General features: G+C 41.6%; 2 protein-coding genes and 2 non-coding genes across 9 annotated transcripts; 2 read left to right on the forward strand and 2 right to left on the reverse strand.

The window, feature by feature from the left end:
* The first annotated feature begins 895 nt into the window (after positions 1-895).
* LOC149272696 (WD repeat-containing protein 20-like) lies at positions 896-15,141 on the forward strand. Of its 6 annotated transcripts, none has more exons than XM_089506795.1 (4): positions 896-1,150; positions 7,986-8,168; positions 8,765-10,042; positions 15,088-15,141. In XM_089506795.1, the coding sequence occupies exons 1-4, from the start codon at positions 902-904 to the stop codon at positions 15,139-15,141; spliced, it is 1,764 nt and encodes a 587-aa protein (XP_089362921.1). In that variant the 5' UTR covers positions 896-901. The 6 variants fall into 6 exon arrangements, with proteins under 6 accessions (XP_089362921.1, XP_089362920.1, XP_089362917.1 ...); XM_089506791.1 differs by lacking the exon at positions 15,088-15,141 and having other exon boundaries at positions 902-1,150; positions 8,765-9,418; positions 9,509-10,060; XM_089506794.1 differs by lacking the exon at positions 15,088-15,141 and having other exon boundaries at positions 896-1,192; positions 8,765-10,060.
* A 1,936-nt stretch (positions 15,142-17,077) lies between these two features.
* On the reverse strand, positions 17,078-27,414 carry LOC149272697 (MAPK/MAK/MRK overlapping kinase-like). Its single transcript, XM_089506779.1, has 12 exons — positions 27,378-27,414; positions 24,748-24,862; positions 23,680-23,769; positions 22,460-22,530; positions 21,535-21,613; positions 21,169-21,217; positions 20,687-20,865; positions 20,135-20,236; positions 19,620-19,793; positions 18,881-18,989; positions 17,466-17,663; positions 17,078-17,158 (listed from the first exon to the last, which is right to left on the reverse strand). The coding sequence occupies exons 1-12, from the start codon at positions 27,412-27,414 to the stop codon at positions 17,078-17,080; spliced, it is 1,284 nt and encodes a 427-aa protein (XP_089362905.1).
* TRNAK-CUU (transfer RNA lysine (anticodon CUU)) lies at positions 26,338-26,410 on the reverse strand. The gene has a single exon. It is a non-coding gene; the product is annotated as a tRNA-Lys (tRNA).
* On the forward strand, positions 26,802-26,875 carry TRNAI-AAU (transfer RNA isoleucine (anticodon AAU)). Its single transcript has one exon. It is a non-coding gene; the product is annotated as a tRNA-Ile (tRNA).
* Positions 27,415-27,513: the final 99 nt, after the last annotated feature.

Raw genomic sequence — 27,513 nt, forward strand, 5'->3', positions numbered from 1 at the left:
GGTTCCATCAAATATCAAGGGACCCTTAAAACCATCAAAGACCGAGACACGTTTGGGGCAGGGAGATCCTAGAAAAAGACTGAGCTAAATTAAATATGACAATAATGGCTTCGTTCCTGCTGTCTATTCCAACTTCATTTCTTTCATGTTGCCTACTTGTTGCATATATGTCTGTCTTTGTTGCCACGGTAACCTCTGTTGTTTTAGATGTGATAATAATCCCAAGCACATTTCGACTGTCTGCAATAACAATGTTACAGATAAGAAATTGTTATTAACTCATCTAATAATGATTGTGATGTAATAAAAACCCTCTTCCGGGTTAAAAACAGGGACACGTCCGACATGTTCAATCCCAACGTACTCGGCAGCATCAATGACATAAAAGGTAGCCATATTAAGCATAAAAAGCCCTATTTGCTAGCGTGTAAATTCATAGCTACAAATAAATACATGAAATAACCATAACACTAAAGTACTGTATTCTGGCCAACGCACAAAAGGTCACTTTACTCTGATTTGATAGACATGATCCTTTACTTCCAGTACCGGAAGAGAAATAATCAGTTTTGGGAAAATGTATAGATTTTTGCATTTGTTCTCTATGATAGTGCTATTGGCGTTCTTTGTTTTTCTTAGTCGTGCTGCCTGTTGGAAACATTCACTGCCGGTCTGCTACCGATAGAGGGCGCTAGCAAGGCTGTGGAATCCTGTCAACAGGACAGTCAGAGCGCATGCGCACTAGTGTGGGTGACGCCACGATAAGCCGTGCCCACCGGGAGACAGGGGTTCGACCGTCTAGTAAGAGAACTCCCCTCCCGTCGAGGGTTTGGCTGCTAATCTAGCGCATGCGCACAGAGTGAGATCCGGGTATTTGGCAGGATGAGAGCTGCTTTCCAAGATGGCGGCGGAGGGAGGAGGGAAGGAAATGAACGAAATTAAGACCCAGTTCACCACCCGGGAAGGCCTCTATAAGCTCCTCTCTCACTCTGAATATAGCCGCCCCAACCGGGTGCCGTTTAATTCGCAAGGTTCCAATCCGGTCAAGGTTTCTTTCGTTAACGTGAACGACCAGTCTGGTAACGGGGACCGGATCTGTTTCAATGTGGGCCGAGAGCTGTATTTCTATATCTACAAAGGCGTCAGGAAGGTAACGTTGGAAGTCAGGGTGCTTGTGTCACCCACACCCGGGGTTTGGCGGAGGATGGTGGCCTGGGGCGGTGGAGATAGGCCGGGGCAGAGGGTGAGCGGGGCGGGCCCGTGTCACCTGCTACAGGTCTGACACCTCCTTCCTGCGGGGCTGGTGACATCGCCCCGTGCGAAGGGCTCGGAGGGTACTGGGCCTCAGCTGCCCACCGTGGGGGGTGATTAATTTCGGCTTCTGCACAGTCACGTTGCGATGTGTTAGTGAATCGCAGGGGTGTTGGGCTGCTGTCACGTCTGCGTCGTTGTATGACCCTGAGGCTGTGGGGTCAGAGTATCTGCACACTGCTGACTGTACGCTACCGGAATGGCTGCCGAGTCAGCTGCCTCTAACTGCAAGCGTCATTAGGCAGCAGCATTTACTGATCAGTATCTGCTGACCCAGGCGCTGTGGTGCTCTATGCTTGTTGGGTGCTCACTGTATGGCACCCCGGTAGCTACAATTCTTGCTACCCTGACAGCATGATGCCGGGGTGGCTGCGGTGCTGGCGGGCCGGGGTGGCGAGTAACTTATTCCTACGATGTAGTGATGGGGAGCAGCGTGATTGCTGTATCTATGGAAGCAAGTTGCGGTGTTGATTCTTACAGCATGGGGGGCAAAACATACGCGGAGTATGTTGCAGAACAGCAGCGACCCCCCCTGATTTTGAAACCGATCAGATGACTCTGTGGCATCGGTTTATTTCTGTTCCAAGTGCTATTTTAGTTAGATTACAAAACCCCCGCGGTGAGGATTCTGAGTAATCTGTCAAATGTGGCCCTTAACGTACGGAATCCAAATTTGTGTCCCCCCCCAAAGCTAGGGGCGCAGGATGGGTTAAATGCAACAGCACCCGGACCGTATGCAATTTACCTGGTCAGATCAGGTTGGACCACGGCGCTATGGCTGTAGTGTAACTACACTGATACTGCAGCTGCACGGTTACATTGATAGCTGTCACTCATATATTATGGGATATAGTACGGGATCGTAGGGCTGGATGAGTCCATTGACCGCATCGTACGGTTGTAAGGCAGTGGCTGGCCTTTTTGCTGGGTAGTTGGCGCATGTTTTTCTTTACAGCGATGATTGTATGAAAAAGTTATCCCTAAAAAAACAAAGTGATGTAGGTGACTTCCTTTTATCTTCAGCCGCTGTATAGGGTTCCCTCTTTAGTCTTCTTGTAAAGTTAACGTTATTAAATGCTGTGATGTCCACCTATACCGTCGCGTCGCTGCAATCTGCTGTTCATTAGTGACACGCTCACCCCGTAGGGTAGGTTGGAGTCACGGGGTACATTCTTGTCTTTCACAGCGTACGTTTGTGGTCTTTAGACCCATAAACCTTAATCCCTTTAGTAGTAAAGATGCAGCAGTAAACGCTCTTTTGTCATAGCCGTTCTTCAGAAGATTGGGGTGAAACCACAAGGTGGTTTGTGAGCATGATGTCATGGAAGGTGTAATAACGCACATGAGCTCATATACAGTGTCAGGTTTTCAAAGTATTACAATGTTACAAAGCATCAGCAATAAAATAAACCAGTGGTATTTAGCGTATGACATCACGTGACATGTTATCGAGGTAGAAGCGGGGGTAATGTGGAAAGGTAAGGTAAGGACAAGCCGCCGGCTCTTATTACCATAGGGGCCGTAGAACATTCTGTGACATTACTTTTACTACAATTACTCTTTACAAAAAAAGTCTTATAAAGTCCAGGCGTGACATCTCCATGGCAACCCCAATTTGCATTCTGTTGGTCACACAGAGCCGGCTCTCGTTTTATTTGCTTCCCGGGGTGGGGGGGGACTCGGCTCACATGACGCATCGTCGTGATCCCGTAGCAGTAACATGGCAGCTCTTATCTCGTGTGCGCAGCAAATTTGCCGAGCCCTTCTCTAGTTAGATGTTGGATTCCTTAACTCCGTTGCGCTCGCAGTTCTTGGAAGCCAATTCTTACTGATCTGCGCTGGGGTTTCTAGCCTGCTTTAGAAATGACCATCGCTGCCGCTAGTCCAGTACCAGGGACACCTGGACCCGTCTGTGGTTTCACATCAGTTGCTAAGTGGAGGAGAGCGATGGCTGAATCATTGATACTTTTTAGGGATGTTTAGAGGGGGCAGAACTTTCCACCACACCATGAACATGCAAAGGCGGCGTTCCTGCAGAATAAGATATACCTGCGTTATATTCTTAAAGACTTCGATTACATTTCTTCATGTATGTATGTGTGTGTAATGGGATGCAGCGTGAGTTTGGTTTTCCTGGCATTTATGTGTTTCCATTACGCTGCTTGCTCGGTCTATTAAAGGTATCTGTAAAGCTGGGTGTGTGCGGTGCACACCTGCAGACCGTAGCGCTCCGCGCAGCCTTTAGAGGGACCTCCTGTTATCTAAGGCTCTGTATAATGCGCCGCGCGGACCGTAGCAGCCTGTTTTATTGTTCAGTTCGTATTGTATAGCTTCTAATTATATTTGTTTAGTTTCCAAGAAAAACCTATATGAGCAGCTGACTGTAGCATGAAAGAATTCCGGATTCTGACAATAGGAGGGGCAGGAGAATACTATTTGGGGGGCCAATGTAATATGTAGGAATTATTTTGCCCCCCTCCCCAAAGAAAGAAAGAAACTGGAACCACTCTAAAAGCCAGTCTGCTGATTTATAAGCTTTAACAAAACCCTTGCGATAGAATACTCCGTATCGAAGCAGATAATTGTTCTATGTACAAAGTAATATGTAATAAATGCGATGAGTGTCGCCGCATCCGCTGATATTGGCGTCTGCGTGAGTACTGCTCCCAGTTATCCTCGTGGTTGATGGCTTCGGGCAGCCTGTGGAAGGTTGTGGAGTTCTGAGAACTTCAGAACGGGGGATTTGATTCTGAAATACTAATCCGCTTTGCCACGGATCTCAACCTGTCTTGATCTTCTTGCCACCGATTGGGCACTTGAAGCAGCCAGTGGCAGGAAAGAGCTCTCATTGAAACCAATAGGAGGACTTTGCACACACATATGGTGCTTCCTGAGCCAATGCCAGAGCTGGGTGGTGGGGTAAATGGGGCAAATGCAGATGGCTGGAGTGACTACCTATTCTATGAAGCTTACTTTAATTGTTCACATCGTCGGACACCATGCAGACAATGCCGTGTTTAGCGGAGCCCTATCCATGTTCTCGAGAACCCCGTGGGTTTAATCGGTTGTATGTCTGGACATTCAGCATCCGCGGCTAAAATGTATGAGCCACACGTGGCCGCCGAACCGGTGCGTCTGTGTTCCAGATCTTCTCCCTGTCTGCTGCACCTGGCACTTGTCAAGTTACTGTTTTCGTGTTGCTCGTAACTGTCAGCTAACATGTGCTTTTGATCAAAATGAGAGAAAAAAAAATGTAACAATTACCACAAGAACCGCAGACAGCGAGGATCAGAGCGCTGATTTCCGTGTAACGTCTCCCGCCTGCATCGAGTAGGAGAGAAAAGAAAAGAAAAACCTTTTGAAGGCAGCAATGGAGTAATTTAGGTCCTCGCTTGTACTTGGCTTTGTCCGGCGCTGGCCATGCGGGCCTGGTTTCCGCGTTGAGTGCTCGTAGGATCAGGTGTCATGGAAACCCTTTTAAAAGCTAGAAAGACCTATTTAAAGTCTTTAAATTCAAGACTGTCTCTTTTTTTGTGTAGCTATTCCTATAGTAACTCAGTTTGGTTGTGAGCAGGGTTGACAAATTTGGGGGACCAGTACTGCGTGTACCCCCTTCTAGGTGCCAGGAAGTGATTTCTTGTCGCCATGGCAACCTGACACCCTGGAGCGCACCACAGCATTCTACAGCCCTAAAAGTCAGTGTGTATGTAAACAGTAAATCTGTGTCAATAAACTATTCTAGAATCTCTATCCGTAGGTTAGCAAAATATCACTAAATCCCTCGCTAAATACACCGCGAAATGCAGGTAGTTCTGACCAAATGTGCTTCTGGATATAGGATGTCCTTTTTAATGTCATTTATTCACACTTCCTAGCCTTTCTACCATACGAGTGTAAAGGACGTTTACCATCTTCTCGAGGTGATGCTGTAAGCACGGAAACGTTTAAAAATGAGCAAGGAGGGCATACCCTGCGACTAAAAGCTTTGAAACCTTCAGACTATGAACGGGGCATATAACCCCGTCCCGGTGCAGTAACTGTGAAATAATGCAGGGACCTTGCTAGTTAATATTGTATGAATGAATGTGTGTGTGTGTGTGTGTGCGCGCATTTATATATATATGTGTGTTCATTGTAAAGAATAAAGTGCTGTGTGTATGTATATGTGTCTAAGTGTGTGTATATGTATGTGTGTGTTTATGGTAAAGAATAAAGTGCTGTGCGCTTGATATTTGCCGGAGTTATGAATCTACCGCTAATACCCGCTCACTTCACAAAGTAGGAATGCTGACAGTTGGTTCCCCTTGATCTGCAATCCGATTAAAGTCCGCCAGGCAGTGGATTTCATCTCTTCCCTCTCCTGTCAGTTTACACAAAGCATTAACGACAACAAGGGTCAGGGACCGAGGAGAATCAGGAGATTATGGAGTCCTATGGAAGCATACTCTTCAGATCTGCTTTGGGAAATTGCTGCTTGGGTCCGTCACCTATGTGTAAGCCCCACACACCTATTAATAGGCATATTAAAGCACGCCGAGATGTCGCGAGTACTGATCTTTAATTTAGTTTAATCTAGGGCTGAAACAACTAATCGATAATGAAAATCGTTGACAATGATTTTCATTATCGATTTTATCCTTATATAATCCGACCTCCAACAGAGATCGGATTATAACACTAGAATCCAGATCCCCCGCAACGCTGCAGGGGACCTGGATTCCCCTCACTGTCGGCCGGTCTCTCACTTCCGTCTCTCTCCCCCCACCCATACACCCCTCTGACTCCTCCCCCCTCCCATACACCCCTCTGCCTCTCTCCCGACTCCCTGGTGGTTTGTGAGCCTCCGTTGCTGACAGGCACTTTCACTGCAGCTTCATAGAAGCCTCAGCGTAAGTGAAGGGCAGTAACGGAGGCTGTCTGTGCGCATCGTGCAGACCCCCACCGGCTGACAGAGAATCGAGGTCTCCTGCAGAGGAGGCAGAGTGGTGTATGGGTGAGTTATAGTGGTGTATGGGGGTATAACGAATTTCAGGGAGGCAGAATGGCATATCTGGGGGAGTTAGAGTGGTGTATAGGGGAGGTAGAGTGGTGTATGGCGGTATAATTAATTTCAGAGTGGCATATCTTGGGGAGGCAGAGTGGTGAATCGGAGAATTTCAGGGTGGTGCAGGGCATTTATGGGGAGTGGAGTGGCATATCAGGGTGCACAGTGGCATATAGGGAGGTATAAGGCATAAATGGGGGCGAGTGGCATATTGGAAGTTATAAGGCATATCAGGGGGGCATAAGACATATCTGGGGGTAAAAGGTATATCGGGGCTCAGTTGGATATCACTGGCATATAAGGCGTATAAGGCATATCAGGGGCACAGTGGAATCTGGCATATAAGAGGTATAAGGCATATATGGGGCAGAGTGGCAAGCTGGGGGTCAGATGTGCATAACTGGGGGCAGTTTGGTAAATAAAAGAAAATATAAACAAGGCTTTTTGCTCACTTTTTATTAATTCATATGTTAAATATTTTTCATATTTAATATTTACTAATAACTGCATTAAAACCTAGTTTGAGAAACACTGTGTTTGGGTTCTTGTAGCTTTTATGTCAGTAAAATAAGAAGGTGAATAGCGAGAGGCCATTGCAATAAAGAGATGAAAGTGTAAATTGTACGTTTTTTATTACATTAATTTTAAATTTAAAAAAAAATGAATTTTTTATCCGATTAATCGAAAAAATAATCGGCCAACTAATCGATTATTAAAATAATCGTTAGTTGCAGCCCTAGTTTAATTATGCAGCTCGTGCAAACGCAGCGATCCTTCACCTGGACAGAACTTCTCCACAATGAACATCCCTTCTGTGCCGATGAATACGTTCTCACAGTGCTGTACTTTCTATTAGCGGATGCAAATGCCCAATTGCTAATAATGTTACCCGTTTTTAAACGTATTCTCTCCATGTAAGGCTGGATCTGCTGCTGTATGCGGGACTTGAGGGCTTATGTTTTTTACGCCCCGCTGCGGGCTGATCTCCATAGCAATACCCACATGCTGCAAAACTGACCTTGAGAGTTCACACAAAGTGTCGGCTTTGGCAGACTGATGCTGCTGTTATGCCTTCTGGATTATGCTACGGGAACAGTCTGAGGAGGCCATGGAGATGGAGATTGGCTTCGGCTGCCGTATGATTAGAAGCCTGATTTCATGGGAGTCATAGTGTGACAACAGCCGGGGAGGAAATGGTCAATGTATGCTTTCTGTCCTCGGAAGAGTGGTGCAATGTCTGCCATTCACTGCGAGATGACTTGGTGTCGGCACGGGTAGAAAACCTGTTGGCTAAAACCAGCCATCATCCGCATGTAGATATCTTTACGCCCAGACGGATAAAATCAAGACAGAGGCGGTTGTTGGACGCTGAGAGGCAGCTTCTCCCGTATTATACGCACTCCTGTGACGGCTTAAACAGTGCAGTTCGCTCAAACAATGGATGTTTCATTTGTAATTTCTGGTAATGCTGTCCAGGTTAACTTGGTCTTATGTTGGTAGAAATAACCCCCCTAGTTTCATATTATGAAACTAGTGCATCTGCACATACAAAAATTGTAACTATGTTATTAAACTAGGGCTATTTTAAAGGGGCTTATGGTTCTTTGTCTTTTTTTTTTTTCTTCTTTAGGCAGCTGATTTGAGCAAACCTATAGACAAGCGGATATACAAAGGAACGCAGCCTACTTGCCATGATTTCAATCATCTCACCGCCACCGCGGAGAGCGTCTCCCTGCTGGTGGGATTCTCTGCCGGCCAGGTTCAGCTTATAGACCCCATTAAAAAGGAAACCAGCAAGTTATTCAATGAAGAGGTACGTTCAAATCTCGACTCGAGCTGATGGGTACGGCATCTGGCATTGAAGGGATGTGACCTCAAATCTCGTATTAAGTGCGTTATCGACTGATCCTAATTAGAGCGAGTGTGGTCTTGGGCCCAGCTTATCACAAGTGGAGTAGGGCAAGCAGGAGCTGAACCAGCTTAAATGTGGTTTTCCTTCTATCATTAACTTCTCGAATGTCATTCTGGACTGTTGCACCAACCTGTGTCTGGAAGGTGCTCCTAGATCAGCAGGGTGGATAAGCAGGTAGATGTGTCTACATACTAGTCACACGTACTCTCTCCCATATGTGTCCACTGAGTGTTTAGTGGCCCTGATCCTCCACCCCGGCATTATGTGCCAAATTCTACAGGTCCTTTCTCCTGTTCACCGAATGGTGAAGATGGTTCAGCAGACCCCATAAAAACAAAGATGTTTGCTTGAGGTCATTGTCCATCTTCACAGCCTGGTGTGTTAATCTTACCCAATGTTAAATCTAACTTGCCAAATAACATAGGGAACAATTTCTAAATTGTGTTGTTGTTTGGATACCCTAACAGTCGTGCTTCTCTCGTCTTGTCTTTTAACAGAGACTGATAGACAAATCCCGAGTAACCTGCGTAAAATGGGTTCCAGGCTCCGAGAGTCTCTTTCTAGTAGCTCATTCCAGTGGAAACATGTACTTGTATAACGTGGAACACACATGTGGCACTACGGCTCCGCACTACCAGCTACTCAAACAAGGAGAAAACTTTGCGGTTCATACCTGCAAGAGCAAGTCGACACGAAACCCTCTGTTGAAATGGACCGTTGGAGAGGGAGCGCTCAATGAGTTTGCGTTTTCGCCCGATGGGAAGTTCTTGGCGTGTGCGAGCCAAGATGGCTTCCTTCGTGTGTTTAACTTTGATTCGGTGGAGTTGCACGGTACTATGAAAAGCTATTTTGGTGGCCTGCTATGCGTGTGTTGGAGCCCCGATGGCAAATATATTGTGACGGGTGGAGAGGATGATTTAGTAACTGTCTGGTCGTTTCTTGACTGTCGTGTAATAGCCCGAGGCCAGGGGCATAAATCGTGGGTCAGCGTCGTGGCATTTGATCCGAATACCACTAGTGTAGAAGAGACCGACCCTATGGAATTTAGTGGAAGCGATGAAGATTTCCAAGAGCTCATCAGTTTTGGAAGAGACAGAGCAAATAGTACGCAGTCAAGATTGTCAAAAAGGAATTCGACGGACAGTCGCCCCGTTAGCGTGACCTATAGATTTGGCTCGGTAGGCCAAGACACGCAGCTGTGTTTATGGGACCTTACAGAAGATATCCTCTTTCCTCATCAGCCGCTTTCAAGAACAAGGACACATACAAACGTCATGAACGCAACAAGTCCACCCGCCAGTAGCGGAGGTCCGAATCCAGGAAGTAACGGCAACAGTATCACGACACCGGGCAGTTCCATACCTCCCCCTCTCCCCAGGTCCAACAGCCTCCCCCACTCGGCCGTGTCCAACACCGGCAGCAAAAGCAGCGTGGATAGTGCCATTGCCTCCGGAGTGAGCAAATTTGCCACCCTGTCCATTCACGATCGCAAGGAAAGGCACCACGACAAAGACCACAAGCGAAACCACAGTATGGGACACATATCTAGCAAGAGCAGCGACAAACTGAACGTAGTTACTAAAAACAAAACGGACCCCGCTAAAACTTTGGGGACGCCTCTTTGTCCCAGGATGGAAGATGTTCCTTTGTTAGAGCCTCTTATCTGTAAAAAGATAGCACATGAAAGACTGACTGTGCTTATTTTTCTTGAAGACTGTATAGTCACTGCTTGTCAGGAAGGATTTATTTGCACATGGGCAAGGCCTGGTAAAGTGGTAAGTTTTAATCCTTAATGCTGAGTTCAGAATTAAAACTTGAATAGTTTGATCTGGGAAAGCACTGACATTTCTCTCCATTCAATGTAGAATTTTTTTTCTTTTTTATTTCTTTTGTTCCTTTTTTTGTTTTTCTTTTTTGAGGCATATTTTGGTTACTGCATGTCATACTGTTTTGAATCATTTGAAATTTTGACACGGTATATACAGTACTTTTTGGGGGGGAGAATCACATGTAATACTGAAGCCTATTGTGCCAACCAAAGAAAAAAAAAAAAAAAAAAGTGAATTTACCAGAAGCACTGTTCATTGTAAATTGTAGAGATGTGTTTTCCCCTGCAAGAAGACAAAAAAAAAAAACACACAAAAATTGTGCAGGTAAATTTGGTGTCTCGTCAGCTTGAACTTTAATCCTAAATGTTAGTGAGGCCAACAGAGCATGGGAATCGGCGGTGGCCCCCATCATCTACTTGGAAGCACTTGTTAACGTATTGAAGAAGAAAAAGTGTATCTATATATACGGTATATATATATTGAGTCAATATAGAAGAGAACTTACCTTGGACGTAAGGTTTATTCTAATCTAATAAGATCTGTATTTCTGTAAATAAAACGGTTACCTTGACACCTTTAGTATTCTCAATGTGTAACTTTTTTATTGTTTTTTTTTTGTTTTTGTTTTTTTTTTTCTCCGTACATACAAACTTCCCGTTTTTAAAATCTCCTAAACACCTAAAAAAAAATATCTATATAAAATTCTGGCTTACACCAGTCTTTTCAAAATTGTCAAATATAACCGAATATCCGAAGGTTTTGTTTTTTTTGTTTTTTTTTTAGTAAAAAACTGCTTTTAACCAGTATGGCAGAGAATTTAAAGTCTTCTAAAACAGGCGTGACTAAGATACATTACTCTGAATTTTCCGTCGGCCGGGCCTTTTGAAGTTTCTGGGTTTTGGAGTGTAGACTTGAAGTGTTAAGTTGGCCTAAAGCTGAAGGTCATCAAGTGAATCTGAAATTTCTTTCTGCTGCATGGGTGTTCTAATAAATTAGAAGGATCAATACCTGTACCTTATCCTACTATGGCTCCAGTATAATTAATATTACTATTTTAAACCACTATTTTTCCTTAGTGTATTATCACATTTTTTAAATATTACATGCATGCTTAATAACTGCAATATTAGATAATTCAACTTAAAACATCAATTAAAAATACAACATATTACACATTTTATTTCCTTTCAGGTTTTGATTAAATTAACATTTTCTGTTAATTTACGATGTGCTTTTTAATTTTTTTTTAACGTAGACAAAATTGTAATGGCTCTTCCATTTGATCTATTTCTTGTTGGCAAATTGCAGTCATGTAATATAAATATTTTAACTTATTAATTTAAAAAAAAAAACCCTCTAAAATTTCAAATGTTTCTGAGAGATGGGTATGCAGTACCAAAAACGGTGCACATGTAGTTTTTTCTGAGTGGAGATTGTGGGAAGGTAAGTGTTTTCATAAATATCTTTTCTTGGCCACGGTGTTCCCGTCAATGTGGAAACATTTTGTATTGAAATGCACGTGAACGTACTAAAAGTGTTTTTGTTTTGTTTGCCAGGTCTAAACTGCACTTGGGTCCCGATATTAAAAATCCATTCTGGTACTAGATTCTACTTTTGTCCCCCGAGCCATTCAGGTCTGGCCAGGAGCTTCGCTCAAATTGCCCCTCCCCCCCCCCCAAAAAAAGTAGCGACCTGTTTGTTCCCAAATGCGCATTGGCATTTCACAATCTGCTAAATAAATGGTTACTGATGGGAAATCTTAGGAAAATACACCTTTGCAGTGCAGCTTTCCCCCCCCCCCCCTTTTGTAGGTTTAGTCGCATAAACACACAAGCGTTTTGTAACGTTGTCCTTAGTTTCTATGGCAACTAGTTATTGTTGCCTGCTTTTCCGTCTGATTGGCATTCCCAACTGTATTCTAACGACGATTGCCCCTTTGACTCCCCTGTGCTATCATTCTCTGCCCCCTTAAACTTCGCCAAGGTCGTTGTCCTATCAGATGTTGAGTAACGGTTAAAAACCCCATGCTGTCGATGGATTTGATGGCAAAACACAGAATTCTTCATGCGATCTAGAGATGGTGAATTTGCTGACCGTACGTAATTGGGTAGTATAACATAAGTTTAGCAAACCTTCCCACCCATCTTTATGCAATAAAAGTACATCATCACTTAATGTCACAATCCTTCATGGTTTCACTCAAATGGGCATGGTCCCTTTCCATGTGTACCGGGCAGTGTCGTTCCTCTCTGACTACTGCCTGCCTTCGCCTCCTCTCTCAAAATACATGCGTGGAATAGGTTGGCGGCAGTTTATGGGTTCCTTCAGATAGCCGTCCTGTTTCTCTTTCCAACCAACTTTTAGCAACACATTCAAGAGACAAACTGCCCATTAAATGATCCCTTACTTCCGTATTACCCGATTGAGAAACGTATGTTTGAACATGTTATTTTATGTCGCTACGATGTTGCTAAATATGGGATTGGGACATGTTAAAAAGATGGCTGCGCTCAATGTTTCCGATACAAGGTGTGTGTGCCTCTGCGATAGTCATTGCTGGAGATAATATGCTAGTTTAGTTAAAAAAAGTAGATTAAATGGACAATGTAACGTGCTTGATGTCCATAATAGTGTTTATTTGGTGTGGTAGAGTGTTAGGCATGACCTGTAAAATGGCAAAAGCTCTGATTCTTAAAGAAAATCGATATTTAAAGACGGTCTAATGAATTTGCAGACAGCTTGTGAGATTCCACAGAGCAGGAGGTGTCTTCTAGACCCAAATTCATAATCTTTCTACTAAACGTAAGCTCTATCCCAGAAGATTTGAAATCTCTAACAAGTACGTTTAGTACTATGAGTACCTTTTGTTGTGTTGAACCGTCCAGCGTCACAGGTTAAGTGAATAATCTTGCTGAACTACTCTAGATAAAATAAAGAGCTGCGGAATGAAGCTACTGGTCGGTCACCTCATGCCTCTTGCTGGTGCTCCAGGTGGATGACCCTTTATAATTTGTACATAACACGATATGAAATGGTTCGTCTCCTGTTTACTACATAAACAGATGTTATTTTTCTCCTGACTGCTCCTTTGGGGCACTTGTGGAACAATATTGCTGAACTATGTTCTGTTAGAGGCCATCATTTCCTCTACAAGTGAGAATAACAAAGGAAAGAGCAAATCAGTTCAATAACGTCCAAGTTGTCAATTGATTTGCAAAAGTTACTCTGCTGCCCCCAGCAAACCAAACTCTGAAAGCAACATGGGATAAGTCTGACTGTCGAGTTTAAACTTTGTATTACACAACCACAGCTGGTGGAAAAGTTTTTATATTGGTCAGGTTGTGGGTCAGCTTGCTGAAGTTAAGTTGTTGTTGAGTTGAAATACTTATCTGACATAACTGTCTTGTTAACTGAAATCCTAGCTTGCGTTAAAACGCAGTGGAAAGTAGAGCATCTCTGGTGATCACAAACACTTGAGAATTAATTGTATTTGTTAGCGGTCGATTGTAAGAGGAAAAAAAGGTCCATCAAATTCAAGTTGTTCCTGGCAGGATTATTGGCAACTGTAGAACCCAACGTTAAGTCAGTAGACCCCTTTTGTATAACTGTTACATTGTACATAATGGATCGAAAGAAAACTCTAGTACCACCTTGATATTATCAGTTTGTGTAGCTATTCTTTTACTGTGGGGCACAGATGCTGATCTGCTGAAAATCCACAAAATGTATTTATATACGTTTCGATTGTATTCATACCATGTGTATGTGTGTACATACACTATATGGACAAAAGTGTTGGGACACCTTACCATTAGGCCAACAGGGACCTCACATTATAAACACATAGACATTAATATAAAGTTGGTCCCCCATTTGCGGCTATAACGGCTTCTACTCTTCTGGGGAGGCTTTCCACAAGATTTTGGAGAGTTTCTGTGGGAATTTTGGCCCATTCATCCAGTAGAGCGTTTGTGAAGTCAGGCAGCAATGTTGGATGAGACGCCCCACTCGCAATCTCCGTCTAAGTTCATCCCAAAGGTTTTCGATGGGGCTGGAATAGAAAAGGGTCTTCCCCGAACTGTTCCCACAAAGTTGAAAGCAGAGTATTGTCCAAATGTTCTTGGTAGAAGACCCTTTTCTATTCCAGCATGACTGTGCACAGCGCACAAAGCAGGCTCCATAAAGACATGTTTGGGTCGGAAAAACTTAACTGGCTGCACAGATCCCTCACCTCAAGCCCATCGAACACCTTTGAGATTAACTCTCCACGGTCTTGTAGAAACCCTTCCCAGAAGAGCGGAAGCCATTATAGCTGCAATGGGCTTGGGGGGGGCGCAACTACATATTCATGTGTATGTATTTAGAATGCAATGTGCCGGGGCGTAACTAGTGAGTACCTCCTTTGCCCCCAAATAGCCTGCATGTGCTATCTTTGCTCCAGCTTGTCAGTGTCCCAAACACCTTGGCCCCTTGTCCCCCTCCTACACACTATGGCACACATAAGTAAACACACACAAATTTACACATGCCAACACACACTCCATCTCACAGACACTTACACATCCATGCATACAAACATGCATACTTCCTGCTTTACCTCCTTACCTCTTCTGCAGCTTTGGTTTCCACAGTTTGCACAGGGGTCATCTTGGGTTCACGTGATGTCCTCCAGGTCGGAAGGGCCCTTTCTGAACAATTTTGAAGTGGTACCGAGAGACAGGAACAAGTGGTTACAGGGGTCGTGCGGGCGCACTTGCGGTAGCGACTGCTGTGACCCCTGTAGTTACCCCACTGGCGATGTCAAAAAAGTCCCTCGTTGGTGTAATGGTCAGGTGCCCCAAAACTCTCTTGTCCATATAGTGTGTGGATGTGTGTGTACGTATGCAGAGCATAGCATTACTAACTAGTAATAGATACAAAAATCTATCTGTTTACATTGTCTTTTTATGAAATCTAATGTTTCTGTTTAATAAAAAATGCTTTGTTTGCAGGGTTTATTATCATCCCAAAACCAAGCCAATTCTCCAAGTGGAACTGTAGTATAGCCATCACACTACTGCTAGCAGAACATACACAAGACCAGAATGACAGATGAACCAGGAGCTGTCCTTCAGCCACAGAACAACATAGTACAAATATCAGAACGTAAATTTTGGAATTCTGTTAAAGTAAACAAAATGAGAAAGAAACACAAATCACAGTATATTTGTCAAAAATAACATTGGGAAAATACGTTTTTATTTAAGAATTTTGGCTGATCAACTAAGAGTTCCATAAAAATAAAATAAATAAAAAAAAAAGGTAAAAAATAAACACAAAAAAATACAAAATATTTCCTCTAGACGTTATGGTGGAATTAGTAATTTCATTCCTTTTTTTTTTTTTTTTGCTTTATACTTTCAAGTTTAATGTAATTTAATCTTTATAAATATATAGTGTAAAATAAAGTATGGTTATTGAAAAATTCCCAGTAATTTTAGATGGTTATTAAGAATTGAATTCACCATTGTGTGTATTGCACTGATTTTGTTTTAACCTGCGATGGTAGGAGGGCGCCTGGAATGCACTTGACAAGAGTCATTATTTTCATGGCTTGAAATTCAGGAAGATGGAAGCTGCAATTTTTTTTTTCTTCAATTTTTTTTTTTTTTTAATCTAATATAAAAAAAATGTTGCACTTAAATGCTATTAGAGAATTTAATTTTAAATGGGTATACAAATTTCCCAGAAAAAAAAAAAAGGAAACTGTCGTGGAGAGAATTATCTTTTGTATCTATTAAACATTTATTTTAATATTGTGGTTTCTAATTGCGCTGTAATATATGTGTAAATAATGTAATTCAATTGTGGGATGAGGGAATTTGGATCATTACACTAGTCATTTTCATTATATGAAAATAGTGATTTCTAATTAAAAACAAAATAATATTAAAAGTGTTGCATACGCAGTCTTTGTTTTAATTGGTCAGATCAGAATTCTAATGTATACACACCTGCTAAATACGTGCATATATATATATATATATAAAATATATATATTTCCCCCAATTAGAATTTTAAGGGTATTAATACTCAAATCATTAGCTAGTGGCCTGCTGTAAAAAAAACAAGCAGACTAAATAAAAAATGTGTTTAATATTTTGCAATAAAGTTAAATATTCAACCTTTGTTTTTATATATATATATATATATATATATATATATATATATATATATATATATATATATATATATAAATAAATTTTAGTTGACAAACTTTACATGACTTTGCCAGCACTACATGACTAGCAGACAAGGAAGCATTTCTGAACGCCTGGGTAAAGTGTATACACTATGTGCGTCTTCCCACGACCTCTTCACGATTTCCGTCCACGGTACCGCGAAACAAAAATGGTCAATAGCATTGTATTAAATCATTTAGACATTAAATACCCATTGAATTAGTCTATTTGGTTTGAGTTGTTTTGATTTGCTGGCTTTTGTAATGACAACTTACTATTACCAGTTTCACCGAGGCTCTTAGAATTTGGGTTAGAACACTTTATGCAGAAATGATAGCATATAAAGGATTCATTTTAGACTTTCAGGGATTATTTTATATGTTAAAAAGCAGAATTCCGAAAGGTCGGATGATGGAACGGTGCACGCCTTGAAAAGGTCTTTTGAAGAAGACGACAAATGTCAGAAGGTAAGAATGTTTAAGGAAAGCGGTGTAAAACTGTATAAGAAACAGTTTAATATAAAATACAGACAACATAGTTTCTCCTGACCGCTGTGGATTATACCTATATTATTGTAAAAACAAACATGTACATTTATAACTGTTAAAAATATAAAGTGCAACAGACAACAAAAAAAAGAGGATGTAAGAAACAGCATTTTTTGTTTGGTGGGGAAAAAGGGTTTTTCTGCATTGTTTTTGATTTCCTGTAGTAAAGGCAGGACTGAATTCTTCATTGGAGTAAAAATACTGCTACGGACTCAGATCCCGCCGCCTTTTCGGTCAATGGAGGGTAACTGGTATGGCTTCAACGCGGTTTTCATATGGTGCTGGTTTTCAAACTGTTAATAGAACAAACAATCAGAATATGGACGGGCCGCTCCGTTATCAACACATAGAAATGACACGCACGCAGGGCCGGATTTGTATATCGGTCGGCTGGGTCCCTCGTAGGTATGTACGTAAAGTGGATAGTATATAGATAAGTAGGAGATTGTTCTCAATAGACAGGTTTACTGGTAAAGCCTGACGTCTTTGCTTCCAGTGGCAACCATAAAGATGGCGGCTTAGCTGGAAATCCGGCCCTGGCCACAGGCAAACAAGACATCAAGATGGCGTTGCTGAGTAAGACATGGTGAAAGGGTTTACCTTGGCATCAAAGTACTTGATACTTGGTATAAGTGGGAGTTTTCCGTTATGTGCAGGGGTTGGAAACACAGACTGGAACTTTAGTGCCGGATAGGTCAGGGTTTTGCCCACTTCAGACACGTGAAGCTTTGGCAGCTCCGTGGGAAAGGTAGGTCCGTGATGCCGAGTAACCGGTTCCGGTAGGATCTTCAGCGCTAGCTTTGAAGGTAAATTTAGGATGAAATCTTGTGCTGCTTTCATTTTAAATTCTGTGTTTAAAATCTCCCCAAATACTAACTTCTGTCAGATTTTAATAATCTGATCACTTTGATCCCATAATTCTAAAGTTACTTGAGCCGAGGCTAATCTGATTCCCTGCTATCAACGCGCCATTGATTACATTTTTTCTACCTTGTTAAAAAAAAAAAAAAAAAATTTCTTTAAAATATAAATACACACAGTCCAGGGATTTCACTATGACATCATAGGGGGTACCGACTCATAAAATAGATCCCAAAGGTCTTTCAAGACACAAAAGGATCTCCATAAACATGAAGTAAAATAAAAAATTAAACTGACAAAATATAAAAATTAAGTTCCCTGTACTTTTTCACACTAGATATAATTTTTTTTTTATTTTATTTAAAAAAAAAACAAAAAAAACCTTTGCAGCCCCAGCCCAAAAAATAAACTGTATGTTGGCTATTACTGTACGTGCTGAAATTAAATTGGTGCCTAACCTATGAACGAAATTATATATAAAATGTAAAATATATATATTTATACTAAATGATTGAGTATACCTAAGAAGTGGTATTAAAAGAGAGCTTACAAATAATATATCATTTGTGTGCATTCACCCCAAAATATAATCATGGTTAAGTGGTAAGAAGCTTCTGTCATTAGGAGGGGTAGTACACTTTCATGAAAGGATTTAATACCCCAACATTTTTGGGGTATCAGATGGCTGTTCCACTTATACTATATACTTATTCCACTTCTATAGTACCCACTCAGGCAAGTAAAGCTTCTTTATGTTACGTCTGTGCCTCCGGCTCTCTTATTTTTACTCTGTGAGCTTTTAACAGCTCCTTCGTCTTGCACTTTGCTGAATCCCTTTAATATTATTACATCCCCTGCATATTGAGAATGACTGACTGTGTTTTATGTTACTTTAAGCTTCCCTGGAATGGCAAGAATGCTTAATCTAGAACATTCCTAGAGGCATTTGATTTATAGGGGCAAAAAGGAAGCGCTGCGGCAAAAGTAATCAATGAGCTATCCGCAGACGTTGCAGCGCAAAACCGAGGGGCTTGCAGCTGCGGCCCTCCTATTAATAACCTTGTTAGCCTTTCGGGTAGAGGTGATGCAGCGAATTTGATGGATCAGCAGCCTCTGGAATAGGAACTTACTGTGCCGCGGGTGCGAACGTTTACCTGCCTCCGGCCCCGGCCTGCGATCCGCAGCAGATAGTTGGTGGAGTCGGCGGTCTTTGATTGCTCTGCTATTCTTAGTTTACGATGCAGGGTTTGCGTTTCTAAAGTTCTAAAATTTGAAATGGGGGTAAATATGGAGATCATACTGCATGGATATTACTTTAGGTCTACTCCATTTTTCTCATGCCGTAACGGACACTCTGGAGTATTCATCAAACACGGCTTGCTGGGACCGTGAACAGAATGTATACATTACGTCGGACCCCCCCATGCTTATCTGCTGCTGCAATAGGGCTGAGCTGGCCCCACTGAATATCATCAAACTGCGTTAAGTATGCATTACGGGGGGCAACTCAGCCCTTATTGTAGAAGGAAGTTACTGAGGGGCCCTTCAGTTCTTCATAACGCTCACATGCTTAGTGAATAAATCCCTTTGTAACATTTAAACTCTTAACTTGGTTTTCTTTGGGGTTGAAGACAAAACAGGATCATTGTGTTATTCATCGTTTGGTTATATGATTACGAATGAGTATTCATTTTGGAGGGTTTAAGAAGCTAGGAGCCAAGTTAGAATAAGTTCTAGATATTTCTTTATCAATTATCCGTTTGCGGGCTCTGCCTTTTCGTAGTATTTTTTAAGACATTTTGTGCCAAACTGCAGAAATCCTGTGTTGTTCATTAAGCTGTTCGGTGGTTATTTTGGACACGTGTGTAGCATGTTGTAAAGACACGGATGTACCTGCATTCTGTAAAGTAGGAATGTTGCAGAGCTTCCTTGGCACTTATTCTCTGGTCAGGATCATACTCTAGCATCGCACACATTAAGGATAAACCCTCTGCGGAAATACTGGGTAGCAGCTTTGCAACGCCTGCGCCTTTCTTGTGCGGGAAATCAAAACTCATTGCTCTTGACCTGCATTAAAATAAAAAATATATATATATTATCATTTAAAAAATATATGTATTAATATATAAATAATATAACTGTAGTGGAATATTAAGAGGAATCTGAAAAACTGGGCGTTTAAATGTTATTTGTGTTCTTTGGGAGGTTTAGATTTTTTTTAATGAATCAGCGATTCATCACTAAGAAATCTACTAAGCATTACTATAAAATCCTGCTTTGTTGGCAGCCTTCAGGAGGACTCCTTTTGGACAACTGGATTCACAACATCCTAACATTCAATAATACAATATTACATGTTATTAAATAGTGAGTATTGCATAAAAAGTAGCAAAGAAGAGAAAACTTACTGTTTGAACTTTCTCAGCACAAGAGGAGCTGGCGTACCCAGGACATCATGAATTTTGGATATCTGGTCTAGCTCGTTCGATCCAGGGAAGAGCGGTCGAAGGCTAAAAGTATTTTACAAATGATTACTTTGTCGGTACTGCGCACGCACGCACGGACGCACACGCTATATATACACAGGTGGTTTGCACTAGATGTCTTTAGTGCTTATATCACTGATCTATGTGATATAGCAGGAATAGGCACTTTCTTTATAATGTTTCTTCTGCCCCCTACAGCTCTTTGCAGATCAGTTCTGGGACCCACCACTGGACAGGAGGTCACAATAGCTTTCAAGACCTCAAAAGTCTTTTTCTTCAACTGTATATCAGCATTCGCACGAATGATTATTATTTTTCTTTCCAAATCCTTAAGCTGTGCTGTTTGCTTTCCATTAGCTTAGGGTAATTATTAATCAAGGTAATAAGTGGGAATTCGGGTTTTGTGCCACCTGCCTTGACTTGCTTACCTGCATAGTTGCATGTTTTTGGAAGTGTATGCGTTTTAGTGGTTACCTGGTGATTTCAAAGAAAACACAGCCCGCGCTCCAAATATCCATCTTGTAAGTATAATAGCCATCGGTCAGAAGACATTCGGGGGCCCGGTACCATCGGGTTGAAATATATTCTGTGAACGGCTGCTTGGAAAACACACTACGGCATGACCCAAAATCTCCAAGTTTTAGGATGTCTTGCTGTAAAAAAAAAAAAAAGGAACCATTAACATCTTCCAACAGGACACAGGGTTCTACCTCTCGAAGGCAACAAATACACGATGAGTAAAAGCTACGTTTCCGTTATGAATATACCACTAATAAAATATTTGTATTATAAGCACATTTAAGTAAAAGAATGTTTATTTCAGAGCTTCTTCTCAAATACCTTCCTTGTCGAAAGGTTCATGGGGAGGGATATATCTCTCTGAACCCAGAGGCTACGCTTCTGCGTAATAACACCATGCATTGTTTTTGGATGAATTAAAGGCTGATGTTTCTTACCTTAATCAGAATATTTTCTGGTTTCACATCTCTGTGGAAGATCCCATTTCTGCCAGAAAAACACATTTAGAATGAATTGTAAACCGGTCGTGGCCTGTAGTCACCGGCACAATGATTGTATCGTGAAGGGCTGCACACCATTAGCAAGCACCGGGTGTAGGGGGCATAATGGAGGAGAACCATTGGCTTTACTGATGGTTGTAGCCCATGAACCAGCCCTAGAACAATGTTTTACTGGATGTCTAAATCTATCCGTACGGAGAATTTGGTTATAAAACATCAGGGAAGAAGCTGTTGTGGTCACCTCAGTGGGGGGAAGCTGATGAACCTGGGCAGAAATAACGCATGCTACGGGGTTTAACCTACCTGTGGATGTGCTCAAGGGATTTGCAAAGCTGGTACATGTAATTTCTTATTTTATTTTCAGGTAACGGTTGTCTTCTTCCTGTCTCGGTGGAAGACATTAAAGTTGAGTCCGTATTCTTTTTGCAAAGTAAGAAAGAGATTACAAATGACACAGTCTGCTAGTTCTGGTCCAGGTCCTCTGCCCTGTCCCTGACACCGAGCTCAACGAGACCTCATGGTCCTTGTGATCCACACCTCGTTGCTGTTTGTGACCGTAAATGTTGCCCTTACAAAGTTATCTCTCTGCCATCGGTCTCAGAAGGGAAAACCTTTACCGAGCAGCCAGGTAACACGTTCATAAACGTTCATGCTCCCCACAACAATGGGACTCCCTCCCCCCTACCCTCCAACCTTCCCCTTCCCTCTCAATATTCAAGAAAAACCTCAAAACCCACTTCTTCTGCCTACGACCCATTCGGCTAGAACGTATCCTCTACTAATAAAACCCCCACACTTTCTCTCCCCTTTCCCCCTACCTTATGTTTCTTCCCATCCCCTCTAGATTGTAAGCTTCTGAGCCAGGCCCTCTTTACCCACCTTTTACTAATGTCTTAGTCCGTCAATTCTACTTTAGTCATACCCCTTGAATATATGTATTGTAAGAGGTGCTTCATAGATTGTTGGTGCTATATAAATAAATGATGATAATCATAAAATATTATAACATTATTTGTATTAATAATAATAAGTAAGATACAATTCTTTCTTCTCACATTGAATGATTTAAATCGTCTGATGTTGCCACCTGGGTGTTAATCGTTGGCAAGTGTCTATAGCCCAGCGAGGACGGATCTTGTGCCAGGGATATGTTTTAGCTGATGTTTACAGGACGGTATCCGGCCGCTGGAACTCGTGGCTTAAATTCATGTAACGATCATCTGCTTACCCTTGATCAGCTCGTAAATATTCATATCCATCAGTTCACATATTAGCGCGAGGCACTCGGATTTTCTGTCACTGTAAGAAAAAGTTGTACATTTTTGAAACATTGTCCAATAGTTACCAAAACACACACATGATGACGATCACCAAGTCGCTCATAAATAACCACTTATCTAGTATGTTAGAAATACCTAATTATTCTGTATTCTATATACCTAGTTTCCCCATGTAGGGGAAAAGGGTTTCTTTTAAGCATATAGTAAGGAAAACAGATATAAATCGTGTTGATCAATGAGAAGATGGAGTGTTTCGTTGAACTTTTGCGTTTTCATTCATCAAACCGAATAATGAACAAACGAATATAGCGGCCGGTAAACGTAGACGAGGACGCACAACGCGAAGAATCATTGCTTCATCGTCTTCGTATATATACTGCGCTAGTCTATTAGTAAAGAAAAAATCCCTCAATATCTCCCAGGTCCCCCCCCGCCTCCAGCCTATCGTACGTCTTCCGTAGAATAGCAGGGGTTAATACCGCAATCCACAAGGGAGAAAAAGCTAATAGCGCTAACAGTCACTCTAACCCGAAACAAACTAATAGCGTGAGAAAAATAATACGTGGATTCCCGTATTAACCCCTGCTATACTACGGAAGACTTAAGGTAGGCTAGAAAAGCAGCAGAAAACGAATCCGAAGAACAAATACAAATAACGTATACAAATATTCGCCCAAAACGTAGAAGACGAAGACCCCCCCCCCGAAGACGAACACGAAGACTTCGCCGGCGCCCGAGTCTAGTAATCACCAACATCTGTTCACAGGCGCTGATTAACTATTCTGTGAAGTGTGATCAAGCCGCTTATAAGTATCCAGCTGCCTAGCGCTTGGTGCGCCACGGGGTTGTCTGCTATTTAAATTTGTTCCTGCTTGAGTACCCCGCCCCCCTTTTTATGATCCCTCCACCCGTATCTGATGGATTTCTGTTATATACTCGGATCTCTCCAACTTGGGGGGTAGATGGACAGTGCATCTGAGCATTAAAGGTTTGGATCTATCCCGATACAATAAGACATAGACTTCTAACAGAGATCTATGAGAGCTCAGAACACAGAAATAAGTTCAGCAAGAGGCCAAAACACTCATTTAAAAAAAAAAAAATACAACTAACTGCATATAGACTAAAGAGTAAAGGTATGTAAACGTATGTAAAAATGATTACTTACAAGACAACCTCATATAATATTATTATATTTGGATGAGGACTCAGGCGCCTCAGTGCTTGGACTTCGCGCAGGTTGGTAACCTGTTCTGTGCTGTAACACAAAAGGAATAGTTACACTAGCAGCGACAACAACACGCTGATTTAATAACATTTAAAGAGCCATTTCACATCAGCAAACATGCGGCTGAGAGAAGGAAAAGGAAAGATAAGTACAGATCAGGTCATAGCAACCAACACTCAAACATCAACACTCTTAATAAAACACCCAAACCAACTGGTTAATCGCACGCCGGCTCCTGGCGATGGGTCTGGACAGCCTCACTTTACAATAGCTACTTTCTAACTTCGACATCCACGTAAACATCAGCAAAGATTAAAATATTCTGCAAAAGGGGTTAAACTGGCGCAATATCTATTCTTGTCCAGTTTTGTTTATCCTTAGCTTTTTCCGGTAATATTTTTGTATTTGATGATTTCTCTAGATTGTAAGCTCCTGTGCGCAGGGTCCTCCTCACCTTTTGTTTCTGTAAGTCTAAAAGTTATGCTATACCAGTTGTCAAGTTCTGTTTACCCGTGGTACAGCACTAAGGAATATGATGGCGCTATACAAAACAAAAAATAATAATAAATAATAATAAATTATTATTATAAATAAATAATAATTTAAAAAATAAACTACTCTTTTACTATTTATTCACCTCCTTGTAACTATGAATATATCATAAATATTACGGCTGGTGTCGCATGATGTATAACATGATCTCCTATCCCCCCCCCCCCGATATAAACCACATTTCTGGAGAAATAAGTTAAGAATAGATTTAATTGGTTGATTTGTCCCAAAACATAGAATTGGATGGCAGATAAGATCAAATGGGCCCGTCTAGTCTGCCCATTGTTTTTGGTCTTTATGCCTATTCTATGCATGTTTAAAATCCCTCATTGTATTAACCTCTACCACTTCTGCCAGGAGGCTGTTCCATTTATCTGCCACCCTGTAAGGTAAAACTTCCTTGGGTAACCTCTAAGCCCTGGTTTTAGTTCTAACGACGTGTGATGGGCCACCTACCTTTTATAATGCTGTTTCATCTTTTTACACGCGTAGAAATTCCCGTCTTTCAAACTCTGAGTCTTCAAAACTTCAGAAAAAGTCCCTTCCCCGATCTTACTTATTGTTTTATAGCCTAGGGAATGAGACAGAACGAAATGAATCACAAGCTATTTCTGCGTTCATTTGTATCATTTTTAAACCTGATTTTTCGAGAGTTTTTGTTTTCTCTTAATTTTCTCATTACATCCAAAAAATAAACAAACAAATAAAAAAAAAAAATATATATATATATATAAAGATATTTAAAATAACTATTACGTAAAGGTGGCGATGGGAATGTACTCATGGCTCGTGGCCCATGGCTGGCTTACCAGGTGCTTCACTGATCTATAGGTCACGTACGGCCGCAATGTAAACATTTTAAAATTTGAATCCTAGAAACGTACAATTTGCGGGCAGATGAGACCCATTCGGCCCGTCTAGTCTGCCCATTGTTCCTGATGTAAACACCAAACCCCTAATCAGTCGTCGGTCTCGTCTTTGATTCAGCATAGCTTTATGCCCACCCTATACATGCTTAAATTCCCTCACTGTATTAGCCTCTACCACATCTGCTGGGAGGCTTTTCCACTAATCTACCATCTTCTCAGTAAAGTAGCACGTTCTTACATTACCTCTGCGTAAACTGGGAAAACTTTCATATTTTATTTCATCTCAAAGTATTTCTCAGCAGATATGACTATAAGCGGAAGTGTGGTGCGTGGCGGAGTGAAGGGATTATGATGTTGTGATTCATCATCTTCCTATTATCACTAATCAACTAGAAATACTTGCAGGTGCGACATAAAATCAAACCAACGTGTCATTGTGTATTTGTAACTGCAATTTGTATATTAATATATATATATATATATATATAATTATTATATTTATTATAATATATATATATATATTATAATATATATATAATATATAATTATTTCCTGTTGCATATTGCAACTAAGCAAAGACATTAACTTTATTTCATTTTAGACCCAGACCCCTTATTTCTCTGTTGAGAAACCCACATATTTCCAGGGGGTTCTGTCCATAGGGGGTGTAGAGTTAATAAGGCACTTTATAGTATAGGAATGGAATCATAAAGTGCCATTCCTGAATATGGCTGCCCCTCTATGGCTGTAATGTGAATTATTGCTGGGGTCCGTTTGCAGCCTGTACTTACTGTTCATTGTGTGACAGTACAGGCCGGTGGTCAGCAGAGCACTGATATCTCCCCCCATCGGCTCCGCGGGTTGTGCTGTCAGGTAGCCAAACTGTATTCCCGTCTCCTAGGTAACCGAGAAAGCCTTCACACCTTCCTTCCCAGGTCTGCAGTCTGCAGCCATGACAACCGGTGCGTTGACGTCATACGCAGTATTACGCACACTAAGCAAGCTCAACGCCGCTCCGATTGCGCTAAAAAAAACTCCGGGAAACATGGCCGCCGCATGAGGTTAAACAGAGATAATTAAAGAAAAAAATATTGCTAGCGACATGTGAAGATGTTAAAGTATTCAAATCGCTTGTACGAATACAATTTTATTTCTTAGAGCCTGCGCAAAAACCACTCGCCCAACGTGGGGCTCGAACCCACGACCCTGAGATTAAGAGTCTCATGCTCTACCGACTGAGCTAGCCGGGCGCTGGTAACGCCGACGTCCAATACCGTTCTATGGAGTATGATGTCATGCATTCTTTTTATTGTTGTGTCCACATTTGTCAGCTAAATTTCATTTGTTTGCAGCCAAAATTGCATTAACGTATTTGTCAGCAATTATTTGTAGTCATTATACATATTCAACTTGCAAAGACTTTTGTTTGCTATTGTTATGGAGTCATGGTTAACTATCAGAGTTAGAATGAAGCCAAAATAGAATGCGTATGGAATTTTCCCCACGGTTTTATATTGTATATGCACTTTTATATCATATTATAAATTTGTTGCCTTGCTTTTGACTGGTGATATGCAATACCATTTTATGGTGTTATTATAAAAAAAAGTAATAGAACACCGAAAACAGCGGCCTTCAGCTGGCCGGTTAGCTCAGTTGGTTAGAGCGTGGTGCTAATAACGCCAAGGTCGCGGGTTCGATCCCCGTACGGGCCAATGTTTTTAATTTTTTTTTTAAACACAAACCCTTTTATCATTTAAATACTACCAATCCCCAGTGCAATAGAATACAATATATATTTTTAACAATACGAACATCGAAGTAAATATTTTACCTGCCATAATAATATGTGATCTCAAAATGTTTATTATTTAAATTATGTTCGTCCGGTTTCCGTTAATTGTTACGGTATTAAACTGCACAGCTTTAAAGGGAAAACAGAGATGTGATAAACTTTTTTTGTATCTTTTGACATGACGTAGAAGATTCTTATTACAGCGCTTAAGCAGGGCCAAGCTTCCGCTCAGCCTACATTGCTGACAGCTCGAGCGTTCGGGGGACATTTTGACCTCGGCCGGCTTCCGTATTGTTACTGGTCCTTAGTCCCACCCCTTGATGACCTTTTGGCGATAGTTTTGATATAACGTTTAGTCGGTTACGAAGCTTTACAACGGAGAGGAAAGAGTATCGCATGGGCTTTGATATTACGCTGGCTACCCGCTGCGTATTTGCAGGTGACGTGGATGTCGCACATGTCTGATGCCTTGCCGGAATCACTTCCCCTAGTAAGATGGCGGCGGAGGTTGGACGTTGTGGCATCACTTCCTCTAGAAATATGGCTGCGTTTGGTGCC

Source organism: Sceloporus occidentalis, unplaced genomic scaffold, assembly GCF_023333645.1.
Source record: "Sceloporus occidentalis isolate IW3139 unplaced genomic scaffold, rSceOcc1.0.p SCAF_422, whole genome shotgun sequence".
In the NCBI taxonomy this organism is placed as follows: domain Eukaryota; kingdom Metazoa; phylum Chordata; class Lepidosauria; order Squamata; family Phrynosomatidae; genus Sceloporus; species Sceloporus occidentalis.